The sequence below is a fragment of the Pan troglodytes genome, chromosome 3 (genome assembly GCF_028858775.2).
Source record: "Pan troglodytes isolate AG18354 chromosome 3, NHGRI_mPanTro3-v2.0_pri, whole genome shotgun sequence".
Taxonomy (NCBI): Eukaryota; Metazoa; Chordata; class Mammalia; order Primates; family Hominidae; genus Pan; species Pan troglodytes.
In genome coordinates this window covers 109,391,060-109,414,893 of record NC_072401.2, presented here as the reverse complement: position 1 = coordinate 109,414,893, position 23,834 = coordinate 109,391,060, and the positions used below count along the sequence as shown (strand labels likewise).

The following is a 23,834-nucleotide window of genomic DNA, read 5'->3' as shown; positions in this document are numbered from 1 at the left end:
TATGAAAAAGCTCTTTTTCCTGAGCTGGGAAGTGTGAGACCAGCACTCAATACTTGGCCACAGCAGGCTCATGTGGGCCCATCTCCTCTCAACTCAACTCATGCTGGGCTTCTACAGGGAATATAAGACACCTGGGTGGTGATGCAGTCCTCTAAGGAACTTCACTCCATGGGGAAAGTTTTAAAGAATTACCCTTGTTTCTAAGAACCATGCTTACATTCTATTGTGGACATCTGTCTTTGGAGGCCTATTTTCTTTTTACATTAACTTGACATCTGGTGAAACAAAATTTTGCGTAGCAATTAAATCAAAACAAAAAACAGACATGACACTTTCTCAGTTAAAATAGTTTAATAAAAGCAACAAAACTGTGCTAAAGATGAGAATCAAAAATGAGATATTAGGTAGACTTATAAAACAAAGTATAGTTATTTTTTGATTTCAAATAAACCATGTGCAAAATTGTAAAATGCCAATATGTCTGAGAAAAGCATTAACAGTCCTTTTAGCAATTTATATATAAAGATGTTTTTAAAGTGCCACAGCTTAAGGCATTATATTTTAAAGTTTAATAAACATCTAATTTCAACATCTCTCCAAGAACAGACTTCTTCTCAATAAGCTATAAACTATTTGGTTAGGAATATTGAAAATGCATGTATAATTTAAGGAGTAATATACTTGTTAATGCTGAGTTATTAGTGCAATTCAAAAGCATATGAATTCCATATCAAGAACAAACTCTCCCGCCCAAAGTACAGTGTAATCCACACTGTATCATCTCATCTAAAAATCTATACAGCAGCTACCCCATCCACTCAGTTCCTCTGCAGTTAGGCTATTAGCTTTTCTTTTTCAAAAAGCAAAAATTCCTAAGACACCTAAAGATTAGCCTGTATTTCATTTATACTGAAAGTGCTTAGTAATATTTCTAAAAAGGAAAAGAGCAGTATGGTAGATAAAGAATGTAGAGTCAAAAATCAATCATTTTAAAATTTTTCTTCTTCCTATGATTATGTTTTGATTAAGCAGATATTATTTTCATTTTTTGAGCTTGCAAAAGTCTGCCTAGGAATGTGCTAAATCAAAGGAAAAATCTAGCCTCATGTTCACAATTGCCCTGGAATGCCATTCCCAGACTGAGATCTAACTACACAGAGTATGGCTAACGGCAGAAGTCAGAGGTTAGGGAGATCTGGTGTCTCCATTTATCTGGAAAACAGAACAAAGAAGGGTGATCAGTTATAGAAGGCCAGTCAAACAGAAGTGTTTTAAGTTCAGAATTTCATCTTTCGTTTAATTTTCAAAGTAACAGCCACTCTGGATCTTTTCTTGCCCTCTTCTCTATCAGTATGAACAGCAGTAGCTGCTTCTCTCCTTTAGGAAAGTCAGTGTGAGGTCCCTGGATATGGCCTAGTCTCCAGGTGGTGGGAGTTTACATTCTGTTACATATAAACAGCTAAGGCATCGTTCTAAGTTTGTTTAAAATGGTTGTTTTAAATGGTAAACACAAAAGTCCAGTGATTTTTTTAAAAACTGGCTTTAATGGACATTAACAAATAATATACACTGATTTATCACCTTTAAGCAACAAAAACATGACTTGTAATTATTCAAATAAGGTAGGATTTTTCTCTTAAGTACAGTTCTTAAAAGTCATTCACAAGACGACTGGGCATCCACTAAGACCAAGGCACTGTGAGGGAGGCAAACAGCACAACATCCTCACCTCAAGGAGCTCAGCCTGGGATGAAGACAGACACACACAACTCCAGCATGAGGCCAAGGGGTAGCCTGTTATGGGATCAAGTGGTGGCAGAATCAAGAAGTGGTTCTGAAAGTGTTCTTTAGTCACAGAGACCAGTAGGTTTGAAACCCAGTGATGTTACTTTTTAACTTTGTGCCTTACCTACTATAAGCCTCAGCTTCATCCACTACAGTATGCCACCCTCTTAATAGAATTTATGTAAGAATTACAGAAACATACAAGTAAAGGATTAAGTGTAGAGCCAGCATGAGGAAAGGTTCAGGAATGTGGTTGCTCATATGACTGCTATGCTTACTTCTGTACATGGAGCACTGTGGGAGAATAAAAGAAAGGGGTGGTCATTCCTTAGAGCATGTTCTCACTGGGGGAAATCCTGGCATCTTGAGCAGGACAATTCTTCACTGTATAGGACTACCTTGACATTTAGCATCCTGGTCCCATGGCAGCAGAAGGCCAGTAGCACCCCCATCATTATGATAACCAAGAATCATACCCACACATTTCCAAACTCCCTCTGAAGGGGTTACCACCCCTGCTGAAAACTGCTCTTCCAGAGGGACCATCTACATTTAGAAACAATTTAGTTCTCTTAATAAAAAGAGAGTGAATTCTTTGAGAGTATATTCAAGGATCAGATACATTGGGCCTGGTGGCAGGGACGCTAGGACAGGAATGTTCAGTATAGTTTGAAAGCAGAATCCTTTCCTGATGAGTCCCAGTATCAAAATCCCCATGCTCACCATTCAGGCCTTAAGTAAAAAGGTAGAGCTGCATCTTTGCAAATAACTCAGTAGAAAGGAATTCTGCCAAGAAGCTACTAAAGAAGTAGCAAGGCTCACTGTTCCTGTAGTTGTAGTAGAAGTTAGACATATAAATTTAGATAATAATCCTACAAGGTATTTTTAAAAATTATAATTTCTTTTTTCCTCAATATACACAACAGAGTCCACTTCATCCCACATCTACAAAAAGTAAAAACTAAAATCATAAACAAAAAGATAGTGACAGAACAAGCCCAAAGAAGCTGGCATAGAATCTGTGCTGAGAAAAGTTCTCCCCCAGTATAACCTAAATCCACACCCATCTCTGACAAAGCATTCCAGGCTGAACACCACTTTCATGTTGTCATAGGTCTTTAAAAGCCAGCTGATAGATCTTCTTCTCCTGAAGTTCTTCTCCAGAACTTAACAGCATTTTAGAGATATCAGAAAAGATGTAAGGCATTTGACCATCATTAGTGCTGAGAGGTAGAGAGAAGCCAAGTTTTATTACTCTCATTTTACATATGGGATGTCTGAGGCACTAAGAAATGAGAAGATTGGCCCATCGGTGGAAGCCACTGCAAGTAAAATCCAGATATCCCGTTTCATAGGTACTTTGGTTTCTATCCCCCAAATCACAGACCTGCATTACTAAAATGGCTGAAGTATCCTGCTGAGGAATCCTCCAAGATGAAACCTGCCAGTGTGCTCTACCCTCCTTCCGACCTCTGAGCCCAACTTGGATCCACTGAGTTGCTGGATTCACTGTCCTTTGCAGTAGGAAGAATCTGCTTAGAAGGATATGTATTTATATATCTTTTTACCATCTCTTCTTGGAGATGCTCTTCATCTCCTTGAAATAGTTATATTAAATGGATGTGGGGCTAAAGTTAGACCAAATCTTCCAGTCAGGAGGGGCTTCTTAGAATCCTCAGGTAAAGCAAATGCGAAACTCTGCATTAGGCTCACAAACATTAGGAATAATTCCATCTTTGCCAGTTGTTCTCCCATACACACCCGCTTCCCTAAAAATGAGATCAGAAAAAAATGAAGGATTATAATACCATCCCTTCTCCTATTTCAAAAAGTACAAATTTATATGAAATATCTAAATTGAGTATTCTAAATGCAGATGGAGTTTTTAAGTCAAATTGCCATATATACCACATAGCCTCCCACAGCATATGCTGATCAGAATTTTTACATATCAAATCCACATTTTAACTCTTACTCGTAAAAACCTATCCTCATTCTAGACAGGAACTAGAGACAGATCCAGTGTGGCAGCTATCCTGTCTCTTCCGTGCCTACTTACCTCTTTCCTCCACTTTTGCCTGGAAGATTAAGGCAAAAAATTCAGATAAGAATCCCTAGAGCCTCCCTTTTTCCACAGAAAGAATCCTCTGTTCCTAATCTAGGAACCTAAAAGAGGAACTGTTGAGATTAGAGAACCCATCCTCTCACCCACCAGACCAGATTAGAAATTGCTCTTAAGTAGCTCCCTGGGACCCCCCAAAATTACCTGATCAGCTCTGAAAGTAAAATTTCTAGTCACATTTAGAGATTTAAAACCAACTGCTTTATTAAAATCTGAAATGAACATAGGGGAGATGCCTTGTCTAAATTATTGATCCCTTCTCTTATATTAGCTTGCCAAGAAAGAAACATTTTTAAAACAACATGAAATAATAAAATATTATTTTAGTTCTACTTCTTTTAAAAATTATGCAGTTTGAAAAAGTGTAACTGACCTATCCCAAAAGGAATAAAGGTTTCTTTTTTAATTAGTTGTCCTTGGTCATCCAGAAATCGATTAGGGTAGAAATCCTCCGGTTTCTCCCAAATGGCTGGGTCTCTATGTACTGACCACAGGTTGGGTAAGATCAATGTGCCTTTAGGAATGGTATACCCTTGGAGCACTAAAACAAAAGAAAACATATGGGTGTTATTCAGTATGCTTTTACTAGTAGTTCTCCCTGAACATCATTATCTGAAAAAAAAAAATGTAGTTATATACCTATCACTTTAATTGGCTGAGACCAAACTGTGAGGTACTTGTGGGCAGGGATAAGATCTTACCAACTGGCATCCCTCTCCCCGCACCATTCCAGGACCCACCTGAGACAGGGAGCAGGCAGTGCTCCAATGAATGCTGAATTAATAAATAAAACCATAAAAACATTACAATGAAGAGAAAACACTAAAACAGAAACAATAGGGGATTTCAAGTAAACGTTCCCTAAAAATTAAAATTCCCAATATGTATAAAACTTAGTTTACAGGGTCATTTATGTCCATATAACAATGTAATGAGGAGGTAAACTAAGATAAAGAAATATACAGGGTAGCCAACCCTGGCTCTTACCAGCTGACAAGTCAATATGCGCTTTAAACAATGCCCAAAAGATACTATAAACAGTCTATCTAACTTGTACCAAAAAAAACCCATTAAGTGATCCAATGTCGTGTATAAGCAACGGCATGCTATAACTGTCTTAAAACTAGATCAAGCCCATTATACTATGGGCTGACTCCAGAGGTAAATTCCTTGTTAATAGGGATGTTTAAAGAGAGTCTGGACATGACCAAATAGACAGAGTTCACTGTAGGTGAGAGGCTGAAACAGGTGACTTTAGAAAAAGATGGGCTCTTCTAACTATGATTCTTCTTCTTCTTCTTCTTCTTCTTATTATTATTGAGACAGGCTGTCTCACTCTGTCACCCAGGCTGAAGTGCAGAAGTGCAGTGGCGCAATCTTGGCTCACCGCAACCTCTGCCTCCCGGGTTCAAGTGATTCTTCTCCTGCCTGAGCCTCCTGAGTAGCTGGGACTACAGAAGTGTGCCACCATGCCTGGCTAATTTTTGTATTTTTAGTAGAGATGGGTTTTCACCATGTTGGCTAGGCTGGTCTCGAACTCCTGGCCTCAAGTGATCCACCCTCCTGGGCCTCCCAAAGTGCTGGGATTACAGGTGTGAGCCACCGCACCCAGCCCTTTTTTTTTTTTTTTTTTTTTTTTTTGAGACAGAGGCTTGCTCCGTCACCCAGGCTAGAGTGCAGTGGTGCAATCTCAGCTCACTGCAACCTCCCAGGTCCAAGCGATTCTCCTGCCTCAGCCTCCTGAGTAGCTGGGACTACAGTTGTGCACCACCATGCCTGGCTAATTTCTGTATTTTTAGTAGGGATGGGGTTTCACCATCTTGTCCAGGCTGGTCTCGAACTCATGACCTCAAGTGATCCACCTGCCTCGTCCTCCCAAAATTCTGGGATTACAGGTGTGGGCCACCACACCCGGCCTTCTAACTATTTCATATTTATGCTTCAGCTGCAGAATTTTAAAAGTTGAAGTAAGATAATTTTCAGGCAAAATCCTTAATCCACATTTAGATGAGCTCTTCTGACCTCCATGAAAAGGAGGGAGAGGTGCCTTTGTCAATTCTGGAGCTTTTTCTGCCAACATAGCCAATTTAAATTTTGACATTGTTTGTTTTGCCAGTATAATTGTGTATGCTCTGAAGGCTACAGAACTACTAGTAAAACTAAGCAGTAGTAGAATTCTAGTACAACCAGTGATGCACAGCGGAGGGCTGAACATTCCCTAGACATTTTATTACATATGACACAATGCTAAATCTTCAGAAGGATCAAGCTAGACAACAGTCACCACACCCCTCACCTCAACTACCCTGGATTAGAGGGCCCTGCTTCCGTCAAGGGCATTCAAAGAGGAAGACCCTGGACTTGCCTGTGTTCTCTGAGGTCATATGAGGAATGGCAAGCGGCACCACCACAGTTAGCCTCTGCACTTCCATGATGGTGGCTTCTGTGTAGGGCATCTGGGCCTTGTCTGTGAGGGAAGGAGCTCGGTTGGCGCCAATGACTCTTTCAATTTCTTCATGAACCTTTTCTATGTAAAAAGGGAAGAATAAACCAGAAGATAAGCATGGGACAGAGTCGAACGTGCCCTCCTCTGCATACTTTCCATCACCACTAATACATAACTGGTCAGTTGGCAGTTCAGGCCTGACTCTGCCTCAGTGAAGTTGAAGCATTGGTCAGACATTTCAGGTAGAGACAGCTAGCCCCAGGGTGCCTGTGCCACTCTGTGACTTAGAAGTGGGATAGTGTAACAGATAGAGGGGCCAAAGAGAAAACACTCTGGATTCAGGAGCATCCTAAGTCATACTCTCATTATGAACATGGGATTGACTCTCTAAGTAGACTGTGACAACATGTGATAGCCTAAGGTGGCCCCCAATATTCCCCATTCTTGTGGTTTATATCCTTGTGCAGTCCCCTCCTACTCTGTACCAAGTTGGTCTGTGTGACCAAGAGAGTAAGGGTGAAGTGAGGGCATGTCACTTCTGAGATCAGAGTGGCTCCTCATCTTTGCCACTCTCTCTCTCTCTCAGGTTGCTCACTTTTGGGGAAGGAAGCCACCAAGTGAAGTGACCTTATGGAAGGGTCACAGTGGTAAGGAACTTGGCCAATAGTCATATGGATAGCCACCCTGGACCTGGATTCTTTGGTCTCATTCAAGTCTGCAGCCCCCAGCCAACATCTTAACTCTAACTTCATGAGAAACCCTAAACTGGAAGTCATTCCTGGAATCCTGACCCTCAGAAACTGGGAGATAATGCCTGGTGGCGGTTTTTATAAAGCTAGCAAATTTGGGGGTAGTTTGCTACCCAGCAATAATTAACTAATACAGGTAGGTATAATCACATCTATAGTAGGCAGAATACGGGCCCATACAAGATGTACACACCCTAATCCCCTGGAGTCTGTAAACATAATACCTTACATGGCAAAAGGGACTAAACTGATGTAATTAACTTAAGGACACAGAGATGGGAAGATTATCCTTGGTCACCTGGGTGTGCCCAATCTAAGAACATGGGTTTTTAAGTCAGATAACCTTTCCCTGTTGAGTTCAGAGTCAGAGGAAGATGTGACTATGAACAAATGGTTACAGAGATGCAACACTGCTGCCTTCAAAGACAGAAGAAGGAAACCATGAGCTGTGGAAGCCAGAAACAGCATGGAAATTGATTCTTCTTTAGACCCTCCAGAAAGGAATGCAGCCCTGTCAACATCCTGATTTTCAGTCCAATGAGACATATATCAGACTTAGAATGTATAGAACTCTAAGAAACTTGTGTTGTTTTAAGCCACTCGGTTTGTGGTAATTTGTTATAACAGCAACAGAAACTAATAATACACCATCCTCCCTGTATTCTTCTACTCTGAACTGCCACGGACTTTCAGTATCTATTGGGACTAGGTGGTAGAACTAGCTGTGTGACCTTGTGAAAGTCACACAACTTCTCTGAGCCTCTGTTCTCCAATTTCAAAAAAACAAGACGTGTTCAGATCAGCATTATGATTCCCTTCAGCTCTAGAATGTTCTTCTCTAAAGGTCTTTCATGATCATAGATTTCACATAGAATCAGACGCGTAGAGATTTAAGCAGGGGTAAGCAAGTTATGACCTCAGTCCTACTGTCTAGAAACTTGGGTTTCACTGTTAACATCTTACCAACTCCCTATGAGTTGCAAGTATTTGTTTGCCAGCCTGAAGACACTGCTCAGTGTTAGAAGCCACCAGATCACTGAGGTTGCTAATCCTCATTTAAATTACCTGGTTTTGCCATGAACAAAGGAAACACCTATTAATTACCTTGTACATCAGGGTTCAGCGACATATACAGCAGGCACCAGAGCAAAGAGTTAGTTGTGGTATCAGTCCCAGCAATAAAGAGATCCCCAATGATATAAAATAAGTACTCTTCATCAAAACTGCTGTTACTATTATTTTTCCTCTCCTCTTCCATGTGGAGAAGGTACATGTCTATGAAGTCCTGAGGGTTCTCTCTATCCAGAGACTCTTGATGGTCTTTGATGATTTTTTTAAGGAAACTGGTTATATCCTTTTCAATTTGTCTTAATTCCTTAAATGGTCCAAAGGGAAGGTAATAAAGCCAAGGGCATATGTTGACCAGGAGGACTTGACTGTTCAGACAGATTTCTAGGCCTCGTGACATAAAACCAAGCATTTTCTTGAACTCACTATTAGTGTAATCAAAGCGCTGGCCAAAGCACAAGGAGCAAATGATGTTAGAGACGGCATTGCTGATGATGGAGAAAGGGCAGAAGGGGTCTTCTCTGTGCTTTTGCATTTCTGCTTTCACATATTTGAACTCCTCAATAATCTTGGGCTCCAAGCTAAGTTTTCCCAACCCAAAATGACGAAGAGTTGAATGAGAGAACTTCCTTTGTTGTCTCCAGACGGGACCATAATGTGCAAACACAACCCCTGCAAAGGGACACCAAGAAAGGAAGATGAGAAACAGTATTCCTGATAACACTGAACAGACCTACCGTGGAGTGCATTCTGTAGTTTTCAAGTCACTTATGGAAAATTCCTCTTATATATATATATATATATATATATATATATATATATATATATATATGTATGTATATATAAAGACCACTAGTCAAGAAGAATGATTGGCAAAATTTAGTTATCAAGATAGTATGTGTTTCTAATAATAACAAAAATCATATCTAAGGAGAATTTGCTCTAAAGCTTATTATAGTTAGTAACTCCTGGTGAAATGAAAAGCAATGAGTTTCATTTTCAAAGTTATTGTGCATTTCAAAGTATTATATTTCATAAGAGTGAATCCAGGCTTAGAAAATTTCTCAGGTGGCCAGGTACAGTGGCTCATGCCTATAATCCCAGAGCTTTGGGAAGCTGAGGTGGGAGGACTGATTGAAGCCAGGAGTTCCAGACCAGCTTGGGCAACAGAACAAGACCCCATCTCTATTAAAAAAAAAAATTAGCCGGGTGTGGTGGCATGCATCTGTAAGCCCCCGGTACTCAAGAGGCTAAGGTCGGAGAATCACTTGAGCCCAGGAGTTGGATGCTGCAGTCCACTATGATCATGCCACTGCACTCCAGCCTGGGTGACAGAGCAAGACCCTGCCTCTAAAAAAAGAAGAAAAAGACAGAAAAATAATTCAGGCTATATATCCCCATGTTCTAAACACCTATATTCTAAACATTCTGAACTGAAGGATAATTATAGCAACAGACTGACATGAGGGCACAGACCATATCTCATTGTGCTCACCATTAAAATCCAGCTTCTGGCATAGTGCTTGGTACATAGGAGAGGTTGTTAAATATTAGCTGACTAAATGAATAGCCCAACTAGATTAGAACTACCGGACATCAAAATTTGGAATCTGATAACTGGCAGGTAATCTAAAATGTCTGTTGTCGGCAGCAGCCCTGATTTTAAAACATATGAACTTGTTAAGGTCATCCACAACTACATCCTATTTGATTTTCACTTATACATCCCACCATCAAACCCCACAAAATTGCTCCCAGATGTTGTATCAAATTGTTCTCAAATATTCCTTGTTTACTGTCACCTATTTCATCCTATTTTCCATGGTGTACTCTATCATTTTGGCTAGCTTCCTTCCCACATTACTTCTGAATTCTTACTATTTGCCAGGCATGGGGTGCAGTAGATACAGCTGCAAATGAAATAAAGACCCTGCTCCGTGGTTAAATTTTCTCATATTCTTTAATGTCCCTTGAAAATGTCTTTCAATGTAAACATCCATGCAGTCAAACATATCAGACAATTTATCAGTTCCACTTTCCTCATTGGAATCTTCCAAATGTCTGCTCAAATCTGCAGTGGTTGCTCTGCAGGCCTTTGGTTCAGGTGCTATGACTTCCATTAGTTATCATTTGGGAATTTTCTTCTGTGTCAGAACCCATTTCCTGAATTATATTTCTTCCTCTTTGTTTTACTCCCCCATTTTGCTGAAGCACATCCTCTAGTAGCTTCTGAGAAAGGACGCATGGGAGGCGAATTTCTAAAGATTATGTGTGATATTTATTTTACCATTGGACTTCCTCAGAATTTTAAAGACATTGCTAAGACTGGACTGACTGATAAGTCATAAGATATGTACATATTCAGTATGACTAGACATTGCAGATTACTCTCTGAATTGGAGAGTACTCTGAAAGCTTGTTCACAGAAGTGTTTAAATGTTCTCATTTGTTCAGAATAGTTGCCATCACTTGATACTTGTCAATGTTTTAGTTTTGTCAATCAGAAGGCTGAAACGTATCTCATCAATTTTTATTTGCATTTCTCTGATTGTTACCAGTGGGTCAGAGCAGCTTTTTATATGGTTATTGGCCAGATTTCCTATTCTGTAATTTGCATTTATCTACTGTGCAATTTTCTTTTTCTTATATATTTGAAATGCATAGCAGATCTTTTATCATCTGATTTTTTAAGTTTCTAAATAGTATTATTTGATAAGCAGAAGTTTTAAATATAGTTGGATTTATCAATCCTTTGATTTGTGCTGCATAATTTTAGAAATCTCCTCCTACCATGGGTTCATAAACACATTCTCTATTTTCTTGTAAAAATTTTAAATTTTTTCACATTTAAGTTTCTATAATCTACCTGGAATTTATATTTGTGTTAGGTATTGCTACCTATTGTGAGGTAGGAATCCAAACATTTTTTCCCTATGTAGACAACCTATTGTTCAAGCATGATTTGTCAAAGGGTCCCCACTCTACCTCACCCTTCACCACCAATCTGTAATGCTGTCTCTGATACACATTTCCTATATAGGGGTGGGCCAGTTTACAGGCTTTCTAGTTGGTTATATTGGTCTATGTGTTTATCACTGTGCTCAAAGCACATTGTCTTAATTACTGTTACTTTATAATAAGATATAAATAGTCTTTATAGTAATTTTTATATCTAATAGGGAAGTCCCCTTTTCCCTACAAAACCTCGTTCTTTTTAAAAACTGTTTCAAAAACTTCAAAATCAGTTTCTCAAACTTATTTAGGATTTTGGTTGGAACTGCATTTAATTTCTTTTTCCTTTATTTTATTTTTTTTAAACACAGAGGTCTGGGGGATCCATGGAGCATAGGAGGCATTTGCTGAGGTGCAGACAGTGGGTGGAGGAGCCTAATAGGTGGTGACTGGCAGCTAAGTTGTCTCCTGGGAGGGCTTGGGTTCACCCCCAGGCCCCATCCCCAGTCTGAGACTGTTTGTCTCTGGATGTGGCCACCAAGACCCCAGGAGAGGCAGAATTTCTGCTGGCAGAACTTGGCTTGGACGCTCACTTTGTAGCGTCTATGTCTCCATTCTCACGCAGATACACTTCATTTCTAGGTTAATTTGAAAACTGCCTTCTTTATGATTATTAAACTTGTAATCTAAGAATGAATCTAAACTTGCTTGTTTTTAAATTTCTTTAAAAAATTGCTGGATTTTGTTTTGTAATGTAAGTTTTTTAAAAATAGTATATTCACGAATGACAATGGCTTATAAGTTTCCTTTCTCATGCTGTATTTGTCTTGAATATACTGGCCTCCTAGAACAAGCCAGGGTGTAGTCTTTGTCTCTGAAAGAATTTGTCTAAAATTGGAACATGTTCCTCTTTTCCTTTAGGTTTATTCTCTTTTTATTATAATACATAATGTTTGCCATCTGACTCATTAATTTTCAGACCTCTATCTTAATAAATAATTTAAAGCTCTACATTTGCCTCTGTCTGGGTACTACTCTAGCTGCAGTTCACAAGTCTTGCTTCCATGTATTTTCATTATTTGGTTTTAAGTAAAAAAAAAAAAAGTTTCTATTTTGAGTCTTCTTTGCTACCTTACCTGGTTTATCTTATGCTGATATTTGACATTTGACATTTGCTTGCTTTTTTACCCTAGTATGTGGCCAATGAAATTTCTAAATAAAGTTGAGAAGAATGTTTGTCCAAGTAATTTTGAGGAATATGTCCTCTCTATATGTCCAATAGAGAAAGCTTGATAACGGTCAAAGCCAAATTTTCTGTATCCTTAACAAATTTTTAACTGCTTCATCTCTCAACCAGATACTTATATTAAGCTATTTTGCTATAATGGTGGATTTATCAGTTTCTCTTTACAGTTCTGTAAGTTTTTGCTAAAGGTAGATAAATATCAATGTAGCTATACAGATTTATATTTATATATATATGCTGTTAAATACAGATATATATTAGATGACATTGTTAGGTACATCCAAGCTTAGAATTCTATCTTCCTGTTTTTTAAATTTTTAAAAAGTGGATCCATTTATCATGAATGCCCTCCTTTTTCGTAACAATAAAGTATCACTTAGAGTACCTTTTGTCAAAAAAGAACCACTTTTCTTTTTAAAGTATTTTCTTAGTATTGTAAAACCTTTTCATTTTGAACTTTTCTGTACCCTTATGTTGGGGGAATGTCTCTTTTTTGGGGAAGATAGATTATGTCTCTTAAAACAACATATAATTGGATATTAAAAAAATCCATTCTGGCAAGCTGTCCTTTAGCCAGTAAGCTTAGTCCTCTTACATTTATTCTAATTACTAATATCTAACATACTATTCTGAGATTTATTTATCTGCTTTATTCATTCTCTTCCCCCTTCCTTCTCATCTTCCTTTAGGTTGAGACAAACAGGGTGAATGTTCACTCTTACATTTTTAACAGGCTTACTTAAAGTCTAGTTGAGTGGTTGGCAAACTACAGCCCAAAGGCCAAATCCAGCCTGCCGCCTTTGTACAGCCAGAGAGCCAAGACTAGCTTTTACATTTATAAATGGTTGAAAAAAAACAAAATATTATTTTGTGATACGTGAAAAGCATATGAAATTTAAATCTTTCCTTTAGTGTAAAATCAAGGGGCAAAAAGATCTATTTATAGATCTATTTACAGATCATGAAATTCGAATTTCATGATCTATAAATAAAGTTTAACTGGAACACAGCGGTTCATGATGTAAAAAAACTAATTTGTTTACATACGTTCTATGGCTGTTTTTGCATTAAAATAGCAAAATCTGCCAGGCATGGTGGCTCATGCCTGTAATCCTAGCAGGTTGGGAGGCCAAGGTGGGAGGATTGCTTGAACCCAGGAGTTTCAGACCACCTTGGCAACACAGTGAGACCCTCCCTGTCTTTAAAAAAATAAAAAAAAAAAAATTTAATTAGCTGGGTGTGGTGGCTCAAGCCTGTAGTTCCAGCTACTCGGGAGGCTGAGGTGAAAGGATCACTTGAGCCTGGGAGGTCAAGGCTGCAGTAAGCTGATATCATGCCAATGGACTCTAGCCTGGGTAACACAGTGAGACTCTGTCTAAAAAAAAAAAAGGAAAAAAAAGAAGAAATGGCAGCGTCAAGTATATAGTTGCCACTTAGAGTAGGGGTAGGAAAACATTTTCTATGCTAAGGTCCAGGCCAAGATAGACAAACGTCCTTGTTTTCTTTTGTCGGTGGCCAGGGTTGTTGAGTGTTCTCTGTCAAACTTTCACCCAGTTGAAGCACTTCAAGAGTTCTGTCTTTGTCTAGAAGCAACTTTTCATTTTGCCAGGCCATATCTCTTCCCCACCCCCCATCCCCCAGCCAAGGCTCTCCAGAGCATCTACCTACTATTTTCTGCAGGGATGGGGGCAGTGATAAGGACCTGATCTTATTTTATGTGCATTTCAAACTATCCTTGTTCTCAGTCTACTGGCTCATTTCTGTCTCCTATGATCACTGGTACCTCCAATTTCTAACCCGTTTTGAGATTCTGCATGGTAAACTAGGGGAGTAGTTCTCATTCTGTCCTCTCATACTCCACTGGCATTCCCCTCTGTAGATGCTTAAGTGTAGTCATCCTCCACTCTATTAAGTCATTTGCCAATCATATAGCCACTTTGTCTTCAGATGTTGTGGTGCAGAAATGTAGATGTGTCATTTCATTTCAATGTGGATAGAGTGTGTTCTGTTCAACATTCCTCTGGTATGGTATGTGATTGTTGAGACAAAGAAGGAATGGAAATGTCTTAACCACTCCTGAAACCAGAACTCTCCTTTTGTGTAATAAAGGCCCATAAACTATTTCCTAGGCTACAAAAGTTTAATCATTCCTCCTGTCTTTAACCATGACCAAGTCTTCTGCTGCAGAGTATTCAGAGGCCAAGTGTTGGTGGGCCTCCTCTTCTCTTGGATAGATATGGTCTTCCACACCAGCTTCAGGATTTGATACCAATCCCACCTACCCTCTCTATTTTTATTTATTTTTTTGAGACGGAGCCGCACTCTGTCACGCAGGCTGGAGTGCAGTGGCGCGATCTCGGCTCACTGCAACCTCCGCCTCCTGGGTTCAAGCGATTGTCCTGCCTCAGCCTCGAGTAGCTGGGACTACAGGCGCATGCCACCACACCCGGCTAATTTTTGTATTTTTAGTAGAGATGGGGCTTCACCATGTTGGCCAGGCTGGTCTTGAACTCCTGACCTCAGGTGATCCACCTGCCTCGGCCTCCCAAAGTGCTGGGTTAACAGGCATGAGCCACCGTGCCTGGCCCTCTCCTTATTTAATATATCATATATAGCATCTCTGCTTTGTCCTATTTATCAAAAAACATTATTTTGCCTTTGTTAGGTCCTCGATCTTATCATCTAACCATTTTTAAACTACAAATTTGTATTTTAGAAATATTTGGTCTAACAAAATGGCTCCGAAGCAAAAATCAGGACTCTTTTGCTTCAGAATAACAAAAATATACCCTCAAGCTAGTTCATCAAACAGGCCAGTTAGGCTATGGAATGAACAAACAGGAAGGAAAGGGTATTGCCACCTCAGGGAATACTGTCACAGAACTCTTTCTCCCTGTACCTATTTTTCCCTCCTCTCTCTCTGACTTCATTCTTTCCAACTGCAAACCAGCTTTTCAATGAAAAATGAGCTATCCTGAGATGCCTATTTTCCCAGTTTCACCACCAAAAGGAAAAGCCCTCTATTTTCTAGATTCAACCTGAGAAATTCTGGGGAAGGATTCAAATGCTTCAGTAAGGTGTCCTGCGGTGATACCAACTTGAGATAACTTAAATTTATTTTATGGCTTGAGGTTTCTAACTATGCCATGCTATTCTTATCCCAAAACTATGTGAGGATTGATGTATAGTTGTGAATTGTTGAGTTCTGTGCCTGGCCTACAGATTAACCAGTTACAAAAAGGTTAGAAATTCTGATCAGTCCACTTTTGGTCAGTATGTCCCTCAACTTACTTATCACTGTGGCCAAGAAGGTGAGTTTATGTAAAGATATGGCATCTCCCGTTCAACCACAGTTAAGGGTAAAAGGGACTGAGGTCAGAAAAAAAGAATTCCTCAGAAGAAGCAGGTATTCTTGTCCAAGGAACAGGTGCTAGACAGTGGAAACATAAAAATCCAACTCAAACCAAATAAAGTATAGACTAAATTGACATTGATACATTCTCACAAACAGATATTATACAGCTCCTAAGAACTTTACAGGAGAATATTTAATAATATGAAAATATGCTCATAATACTTTGATAAAAAGCAATTTTTAAAATTATGAAAATTATTCCATTTTAAGGAGGCAAATATATTTCTAAAAATACATGTACATGGGCCAGGCACGGTGGCTCACGTCTGTAATCCCAGCAATTTGGGAGGCTGAGGTGGGCGGATCATGAGGTTAGGAGATCGAGACCATCCTGGCTAACACAGTGAAACCCCCTCTCTAATAAAAATACAAAAAATTAGCCAGGTGTGGTGCAGGCGCCTATAATCCCAGCTACTCAGGAGTCTGAGGCAGGAGAATGGCGTGAACCTGGGAGGCGGAGCTTGCAGTGAGCTGAGATTTTGCAACTGCACTCCAGCCTGGGCTACAGAGCAAGACTCCATCTCAAAAAAAAAAAAAAAAAATACATGTACATGTAGAAAAAAGACTGGAAGGTGATACATGAAAATGTCAATACGATCTCAGTCTTTACCTACTGAACAGAGGATGTTGTACACTGATTACATTTACCCTTTCCTTCCATAGGATCATAGAAGTGTTCCTATTAGGGAGAATTCAGGCAGTCTCAATGTGAGTGCATAACTATTTCAAAATCATTTCAAATACCTATTTTATTACATACTCAGTTAACTTGTTTCCCTATTCATTTTTAAATTCCCCAGATGAACTTTCATTTTCTGTTTATCTTCATTTCCTAATTTCATTTTGCATCTTGTTCCCCTTTGAGGTATATGTCAGACTGATCTATCCCATACTTCTAAAATTCTTCAAAATTTCTTTTGGCCTTCTATTTTTATGGCTTTACAACTTGCCTTGACTCTTGCTCCAAGTCTCCAGTGATATTATCCGAGCCATATCAGGTTTTAAGAGTCAAATCAGTGTTTCTTTTTCTACTTTCATGACTAGTGCCCTACAAGCACTTGTGGTAGCATAGTTTGTAAGAGCAAAAAAATGCAAAATTTACCTAATTTTTATCAACAGTGAAATAGAGAATATGATACCATTTTATTCATTCTATTTAGTGGAATACTGCATAATATGGTTATTTTAAATAACAAAAGCTAGTTAGAGAAAGATACTTTAAGTATCCAACATATGCAAGTTTTAGAAGAACATACCAAATAAAGCTATGTGTTATTTATAAATCTGAAGCAAATCTGAGCTGCAGATAATCAAGTTTATACTGTTCTTTAAGCTTTATATTTGAATATTTTAAAATAAAAATGTGATGTATACAAACCTTTTAGAAGAAACAGATCACATGTCTTACCCTGTTTTGTGTTGCTATAACAGAATACCACAGGCTGGGTAATTTATAAAGAACAGAGATTTATTTCTTACAGTTCTGAAGGCTGGGAAGTCCAAGAGGATAGCACTGGCATCTGGCAAGGGCCTTCATGCTGCATCATCCCATGGTGGAAGGCAGAAGGGTAAGAGAGGATGAAAGAGAGAGAGAGAGAGAAAGGGGGCCAAACTCATCCTTCTTCTCAGAAACCCACTCCCACAATAACTAACCCACTCTGGTGATAACAGCACTAATCCATTGATGAAGGCAGAGCCCTCATGACCTAGTCATCTTTTAAGTTCCCATCTCTTGACACTGTTGCATTAGGGATTAAGTTTCTAATACATAAACATTTGGGGACACCTTCAAACCATATCAGCACACTTAAGAGTGAAACGCTCCTTTGGTAGCCTTAGCTCTGATTTTGTAATTTTCTTTTCTTTTTGTGCTTAGGAAAAGAATCAGTCAGAATGATGGACACAGCATCTTTATGGCCTATCTAGTTTACTGTAGTTTTTATGGGCTTAAGAAGAAGACCACCTTGTCTAATCATGAAATTTTGAAGAATTTAAACATAACAAATAAAATTCCTACATTCTGGAACTTTTCAGCAAATGTATTAAGTCAACTATTTCTAGCCTCTCTTTGCATTATGAAACATACCCTTCTCTGCTATTCTCACCAACTTCAGCAGCAAAGTTCTTTTAAAAAATAATAAATATTCAATAATGTTATTGGCCTCTAATTCCTAACATAATTTCTTTTCTCTTATGGCCTACACATCTTGTTTCTGGACAGTATCACATTTACTCCTTTGCTACTGGGCACAGTAGCCAAAGATGGTTTGAGCTGTCCTCAAGTCTTGCTGAGCTGAGCATCTTGACTGTAGTCACAGTGGCCTCTTTTCTTCAGGTTGATAATACTGTCCATTTCTTGATCTGGGAAGTCCACTCACAACTCATCTGCTCCTTCATCCTTTGATGATCATCTTGAAATAAATTCACATCCTCCCTTTTTATTCTTCACTCTTGAAAAAGTTCTATTAAAAAAATCCTCTGCTAGCCACACTTTCTTATTCAGATGATCTGTTCTTTATTCCAAGTTAACTCCACAAGCATTTACTTCATGCCATACGGTTCTTGCCTTGCATTATCTTGTCAACACCTTCTCTAGCCACTGAAATTTCTCTCATTAATTCTTTTACAGCACATTCACCCAACACATACCAGAGCAGCATTGCCTAAGAAAATCCTGTCTCTTGGGGGAATAAATACTTTAGTTGAGATACTACTGAAGCACCAAATTGCCTCCAGGCTCCCAGCCCTTTTCTAAATAGAGATTTAATAGTAAGCAGTCGTCCAACTAATGCTTAGAAATGACCTTGTTATAGATTCTCAACCAAACAATAGCCACCAAGAAGCACTCTGATAAACTGTTTTGTTAAAAATTGGAAACTATACTGTTGAGATCTCAAAGAAGAAAACCTAATTCCTACCTTAAGAAATCCAGAGGAAGAGACAGACACACAAAACAAATTACAATAAAATGTGATACATACATCAATAGATGCTTGTATGCACGAATTCATTCATCTTTTGGTTCTCTATTCTGTGCCAAGAAGTAGGGATACAGTGGTTAACAAAAGAACAAAATCTCTGCCCTAAAGAAACTCACATTCCATTGAGAGGTGGGAGTGGTCACAGGCTAAATACTTGCCAGTGTTTACTGAGAAAAATATGAATGAGATAAAATAAGAGGTGGTACTGGGCATTGACCAAAATAGCACTGAAAGGTAACAATTGGCCTGAGAGGCCTGAGGGATGACAAGCAATCAGTCAAGTAAGAAGTTATTCCAGGCCCAAAGAAGACAAACATTGTACCTTGAGGCAGGCCCAGGCATGGCAGAAATCAGCTTAGTGTGTCTAGAGTAGGAAGGTCAGGTTGAAATGTACAAGTGAAGGTAGAGATGAAAAAGAGAAAGGCAGCAGCCAGATCCTTCAGGCCATAGTAGGTCAAGTAAGGAGTGCAGAGGCAATTGGTTTCAGCCAGAGAGCTACAAGATTTGATTCATGGTTTATGTAAGAGATACTTTTGGCTGCTCTGTGGATGAAAATCTGGAGCGGAAGCAAGCAGGTCGGTTAAGAGGCTTCTAAAGCATCAGCTTAGAAATGATGGTAGCTTTAGAAAAAAAAGAAAAATAAATAAATGATGGTAGCTTGGATGAGGATGCTGACAGTAGAGATGGAGAAAAGTAGATGGATGTAGCACACATATCTGCTGTAGGAGTCAGTAAGACTTATGGATTGATTAGAAGGGACTGGGAAGGTCTTAAAATGAAACAATGGTATCATAGAAGTTCATCTCCTTCTGCAGGGTAGGGAAGCATCTCAGGGTACACATTCTCAAAGAGGTAACATTTAAGCCCAATCTTAAAAGCAAGTGTGAAAAAAAAAAAAAGAAGTGTTGGTGAGGACGTGGAGAAATTGGGACCCCTGTGGGAATGTAAACTGGTGCACTCACTGTAAAATGGTATGATGGTTCTTCAAAAAATTAAACCTAGAATTACCACATGATCAAGTAACTCCTAGGGACTCAGATATTTGCCCCCTTCTATTTATAGCAGCATTATTCACAATAGCCCAAAGTTGGAGGCACAAGTGTCTATCAATGGATGAATGGGTAAACAAAATGTGGTATATACAGTCGACCCTCCACATTTATGGGTTCCACATCTGTTGGTTCCACCAACCGCAGATCAAAAAAACACATCTCTACTGAACGTGTAGACTTTTTTTGTTGTCATTCCTTAAACAATACTGTATAACAACTATTTACAAAGCATTTACATTGTAGTAGGTATTATAAATAATCTAGAGATGATTTAAAGTATCCAAGAGGATATGCATAGGCTATATGCAAATACTACACCATTTTATATCAGGGACTTGAGCATCCTAGGGTTTTGTTATTCGCAGGAGGTCCTGGAAGGAATCCCCTACAGATAAGGAGGGATGATTGTACATATGATGGAATATTAGTCTTCAAAAGAAAATTTTCACATATGCCACAACATGGATGAACACTAAGACATTATCTAAGGATTTTAAATGAGTAGGGATAAAGATCATAATACTTTAAATGCCCCACTGAAACACAAATGTCACAGTTCACACCTCATCCACTACATGCCTTCGTAATACTGCTTCTACCTAAAATTCTCTTCTGAGCTCATGGCTGCCTGGAGAAAACCTACCTGCTTTTCTTTTTTAAAAATTGTGGTGAAATACATATAAAATTTACCATCTTAACCATTTTTAAGTGCACACCTTAATGGCATTAGGTACTGTCACACTGTTGTGCAACCATTGCTACCATCCATCCATAGAACTTTTTTCATCTTGCAAAACTGAGACTTTCTGTCCCTATGAATTTCACTACGCTAGGAGGCACCTCATATAAGTGGATCATACAATATTTGTCTTTTCCGTTTAAAATCCTGATGCAAAACTCTGGCTTTATCAGATTCTGAAAAGCCTAGATCTTTCTTTGCCATGTTATAGGTGCAGGAAATAGCATTCATTTAATAGATACTTGAGCTCCTACTATGTTTCAGACAGCAATGACTGTCCTCCTAGATGTTAGAACAGTGGTGAAGACTGACATCCAGGCCCAAGGTCATAAAGTTATGTAGCGTCAGTTTTGAAAAGTGTAGTGAAGGAAAAGTGCTTGGGCAAGGGACCTGGTTCTAACAAGGGAGCTTACCCTACTTGCAGAGGCTGTGAGAAAAGGCTTCCCCGAGGAAAAGGCATTTAACACCTGACTGATGCGTAGGAGTGACTCAGAAAAGAAGTCAGAGATCTAAGCCAGCCAGTAAGACAAAGGGGGACGGTAGAGACAGGTTAGATTGGACATTTTATTGCAGCAGATAACACGTTTTCCAACCCGCAAAAATGTCCAATTTAGACTCCCATACGCAGGAATCAAAGGCTATGAACCAAAGCCGGAGATTTGGTAATAGGCTTCTTCTGTGTTTTCTGGACTTTTTATCTTATTGGAAATTATCTTCTTAAATTCTTACATTCGAAACCCACAAGGTAAAAAGAATATCCTTCCCTCTTTCTAACATGGGGGCCAAAGTTTCTCTCCGAGGTCACAGCTGGTGGAAGGGAAGGCTACTTTTGGAAAGATGGAACCTGGCTTGCCACCTTGTCCTTCCGCCATCCCTATTACTCTCCCTCAATCTCCGGATGACTTTTCTACTTATGATCTTGGAGTATGAGCAAGTCACGCGTCCGTCACTACTTGATGGGATCTTAAAGGCATCAGAAAGGAGAAGCGCCGCCACCACCATCACCTGTTAGTTCAGGATGCAGGTGTGAGGCAGCCTGGGGGCGCGGGCGGCCGGAAGGGGCACAGGAACTGCAGCCCCCACGCACCTGGAGACTCATCCGCGGCATCCGCGTACCCACAGCCCACGACCTCCCGCTCACCCTTCTCCTTGGTCACGATGGAGATGAGCGGCACCCGCGGGCGGTCGCTGAAGACCTCGGCCTGCTGCACCAGCGCCTCGCGCACGCTGTGGAAGTCGCTGAGGACCACCACCAGGTAGTGGCCGATAAAGAAGCTGAAGATGCTGCCGTACACGCGGGCTAGGTGAGCCAGGAGCACCTGCGGGCCTATGACCGAGGGATCAATCCCTGCGGCCCTGGTCCTGCTGCTCAGCCAGCTCCGCCGCCGGAGGAAGGGAGGCAGCAGCACGTGACCGAAGTTGCCCACCAGAGGCCAGGGCGTGGGCCCGGGCGGGATGCCCCGCGCCCGGCGCCTCCGCAGCCAGCTCCAGCCCAGCAGCGCTACGAGGCCGCACAGCAGCAGCGCGCCCCCGCTGGGGTCCAGCCGCAGCAGCCCCAGAGGCGCACGCAGGAGGCGCGCGGGCCAGGGCGGGTCCTCGGCCGGCGGCTGCGACGGCCCCGGAGACGACATGGTCCGGGCGCCGGCGGCCTCGGGTTCCCCTTGCTGCCTGGAGGAGACGCGCACGCAGCTGCCTGCCCCGCGGCGCCAGTGTCCTGCTCTGCGCTGGAAGGTCGGGGGCGGGCAGGGGGTGTAGGAGCGCCCCCGGATTGGCTGCGCCGCGCGCATTCTCCCCGCCGCCGCCACTCAGCGACGCCTGGGCGGAACCTGGAGACGCGCCGGCTGCCTGGCGGAGGGGGTAGGCGGGCTAGCGGGCGGGGAACCTGAAGTTTGCCCCGAAGCCCGGTTACGACCCTTTGCAGGGTCGGGCTTGGCGGTGACTGTCCCTGAAACTGGGATGCTGGCAACACAACCTTGCGCTCTGATTGGCTGTTGGTTTCCCTTGTGTCATTCGTTTGTCATTATCACTCGTTTGTCAGTTGACAAACACAAACGCGTGGTTATGAAGTGCATAAACCGTGTTAGGATCTGTACTGAGTGCGGGAAACTGGTGAACAGGCCCGTGAGATGGCTCGGCCTTAGCACATGTGCCCTGAGCTGGGAGAATGGGGTCAACGCCCTATTCCTGCATGCTTCGGTGTAGTAGTGAAAAGACGGGGTTCCTTATCTAAACTGGGATTCGCAGCACCCTTTCCTCCACGCAGAGACAGCAGGATGCTGGGAAGCCGTGGAATGCAGAATCTGTGGGTGTCGGCTTGGCAGCCAACTCTGCGGAAGGGATGATGGCGGGAGTGGGGGGAGCGAGGGGCGGGCAGCGAGGCACGAGGAGTCACGTTCTGAGAGCTTGCCCTGGGCTAGAAAACTTATGCGGAGAGCGAAAGCTGTGTCCATTCCTGCGTGTGGCCTGGGTGCATTAGAAAATGTACTTAAATCCAGAAATAGCGAAACCAGAATTTGCTTGGTGGATTTAAGTAGCTAGAAATATGAAAAGAAGATAACCGGTTGAGGGAGGGGTGGCAATATTATTATTGGTGTTAGACAACACTTGAAAGGCTGAGGTTGAAATATTAGATATGAATTGTATAATACTTTAAAAACAAAGTCTTACTTTATTTTATCTTCTCAGATAATGGCTTTCCTGATAAGGGCTTCCCTTTCTGTCTTGTTTAGGCCAAATCCTGTAGTTTCTGTTCAAGTTGGATTGAGCATAGAATTGTCTGTACTGGGCCATTTTTCTAGCCTTTTCATTTTTCTCCATACATTAAAAGTTTGAACACCACGCTGTACCTATAAAAATGTGATCAAAGAAAGCATAGTGAGTCCTCAAATAAATACATGATCCATTTTATTTTTCTATAAACAAGTGATGCCAGTAGGATATGTTAAATTTCAAGTCCACTCTGTTCTCATATTCTTTTTGACATGCTTTTCATGTTATTTTAAGCTTATGCACCCCAAACAAAAAAAAAAAACCTCCACACCTCTCATCTTCTATAATTAACCACTACTTGTGAGATTACTTTTCTCATTTTTTTGAATTTTTGAATTAAGAGAAGTTTTTAAAAATTTAAACTACTTGTTTGCAGATATGATCTTCAACATGACATTCTGGATGTCATCTGATTCTAGGGCTTTGCTCTCTGAAACAGTAGCCACTATATACATCATCCCATACAAGCAATTTAAATTCATAAATGATTTTAAAATAGTTGAAGCTGTG

At 40.5% G+C, this 23,834-nt stretch overlaps 1 protein-coding gene and 1 long non-coding RNA gene across 6 annotated transcripts in view; one reads left to right on the top strand and one right to left on the bottom strand.

The window, feature by feature from the left end:
* Window positions 1-23,834, top strand: part of LOC104006161 (uncharacterized) — a 79,046-nt gene that overhangs the window by 35,642 nt on the left and 19,570 nt on the right. The gene's annotated exons all lie outside the window — the stretch shown is intronic.
* CYP2U1 (cytochrome P450 family 2 subfamily U member 1) lies at window positions 333-22,491 on the bottom strand. 4 transcript variants are annotated; one of them, XM_526649.6, is made up of 5 exons: window positions 21,697-22,491; window positions 8,207-8,842; window positions 6,273-6,434; window positions 4,281-4,448; window positions 333-3,554 (listed from the first exon to the last, which is right to left on the bottom strand). In XM_526649.6, exons 1-5 carry the CDS (start codon window positions 22,340-22,342, stop codon window positions 3,376-3,378), a joined length of 1,791 nt encoding a protein of 596 aa, XP_526649.2. In that variant the 5' UTR covers window positions 22,343-22,491; the 3' UTR covers window positions 333-3,375. The 4 variants fall into 4 exon arrangements, with proteins under 4 accessions (XP_526649.2, XP_063665785.1, XP_063665786.1 ...); XM_063809715.1 differs by having other exon boundaries at window positions 8,597-8,842; window positions 21,643-22,299; XM_063809716.1 differs by having other exon boundaries at window positions 8,597-8,842; window positions 21,697-22,292.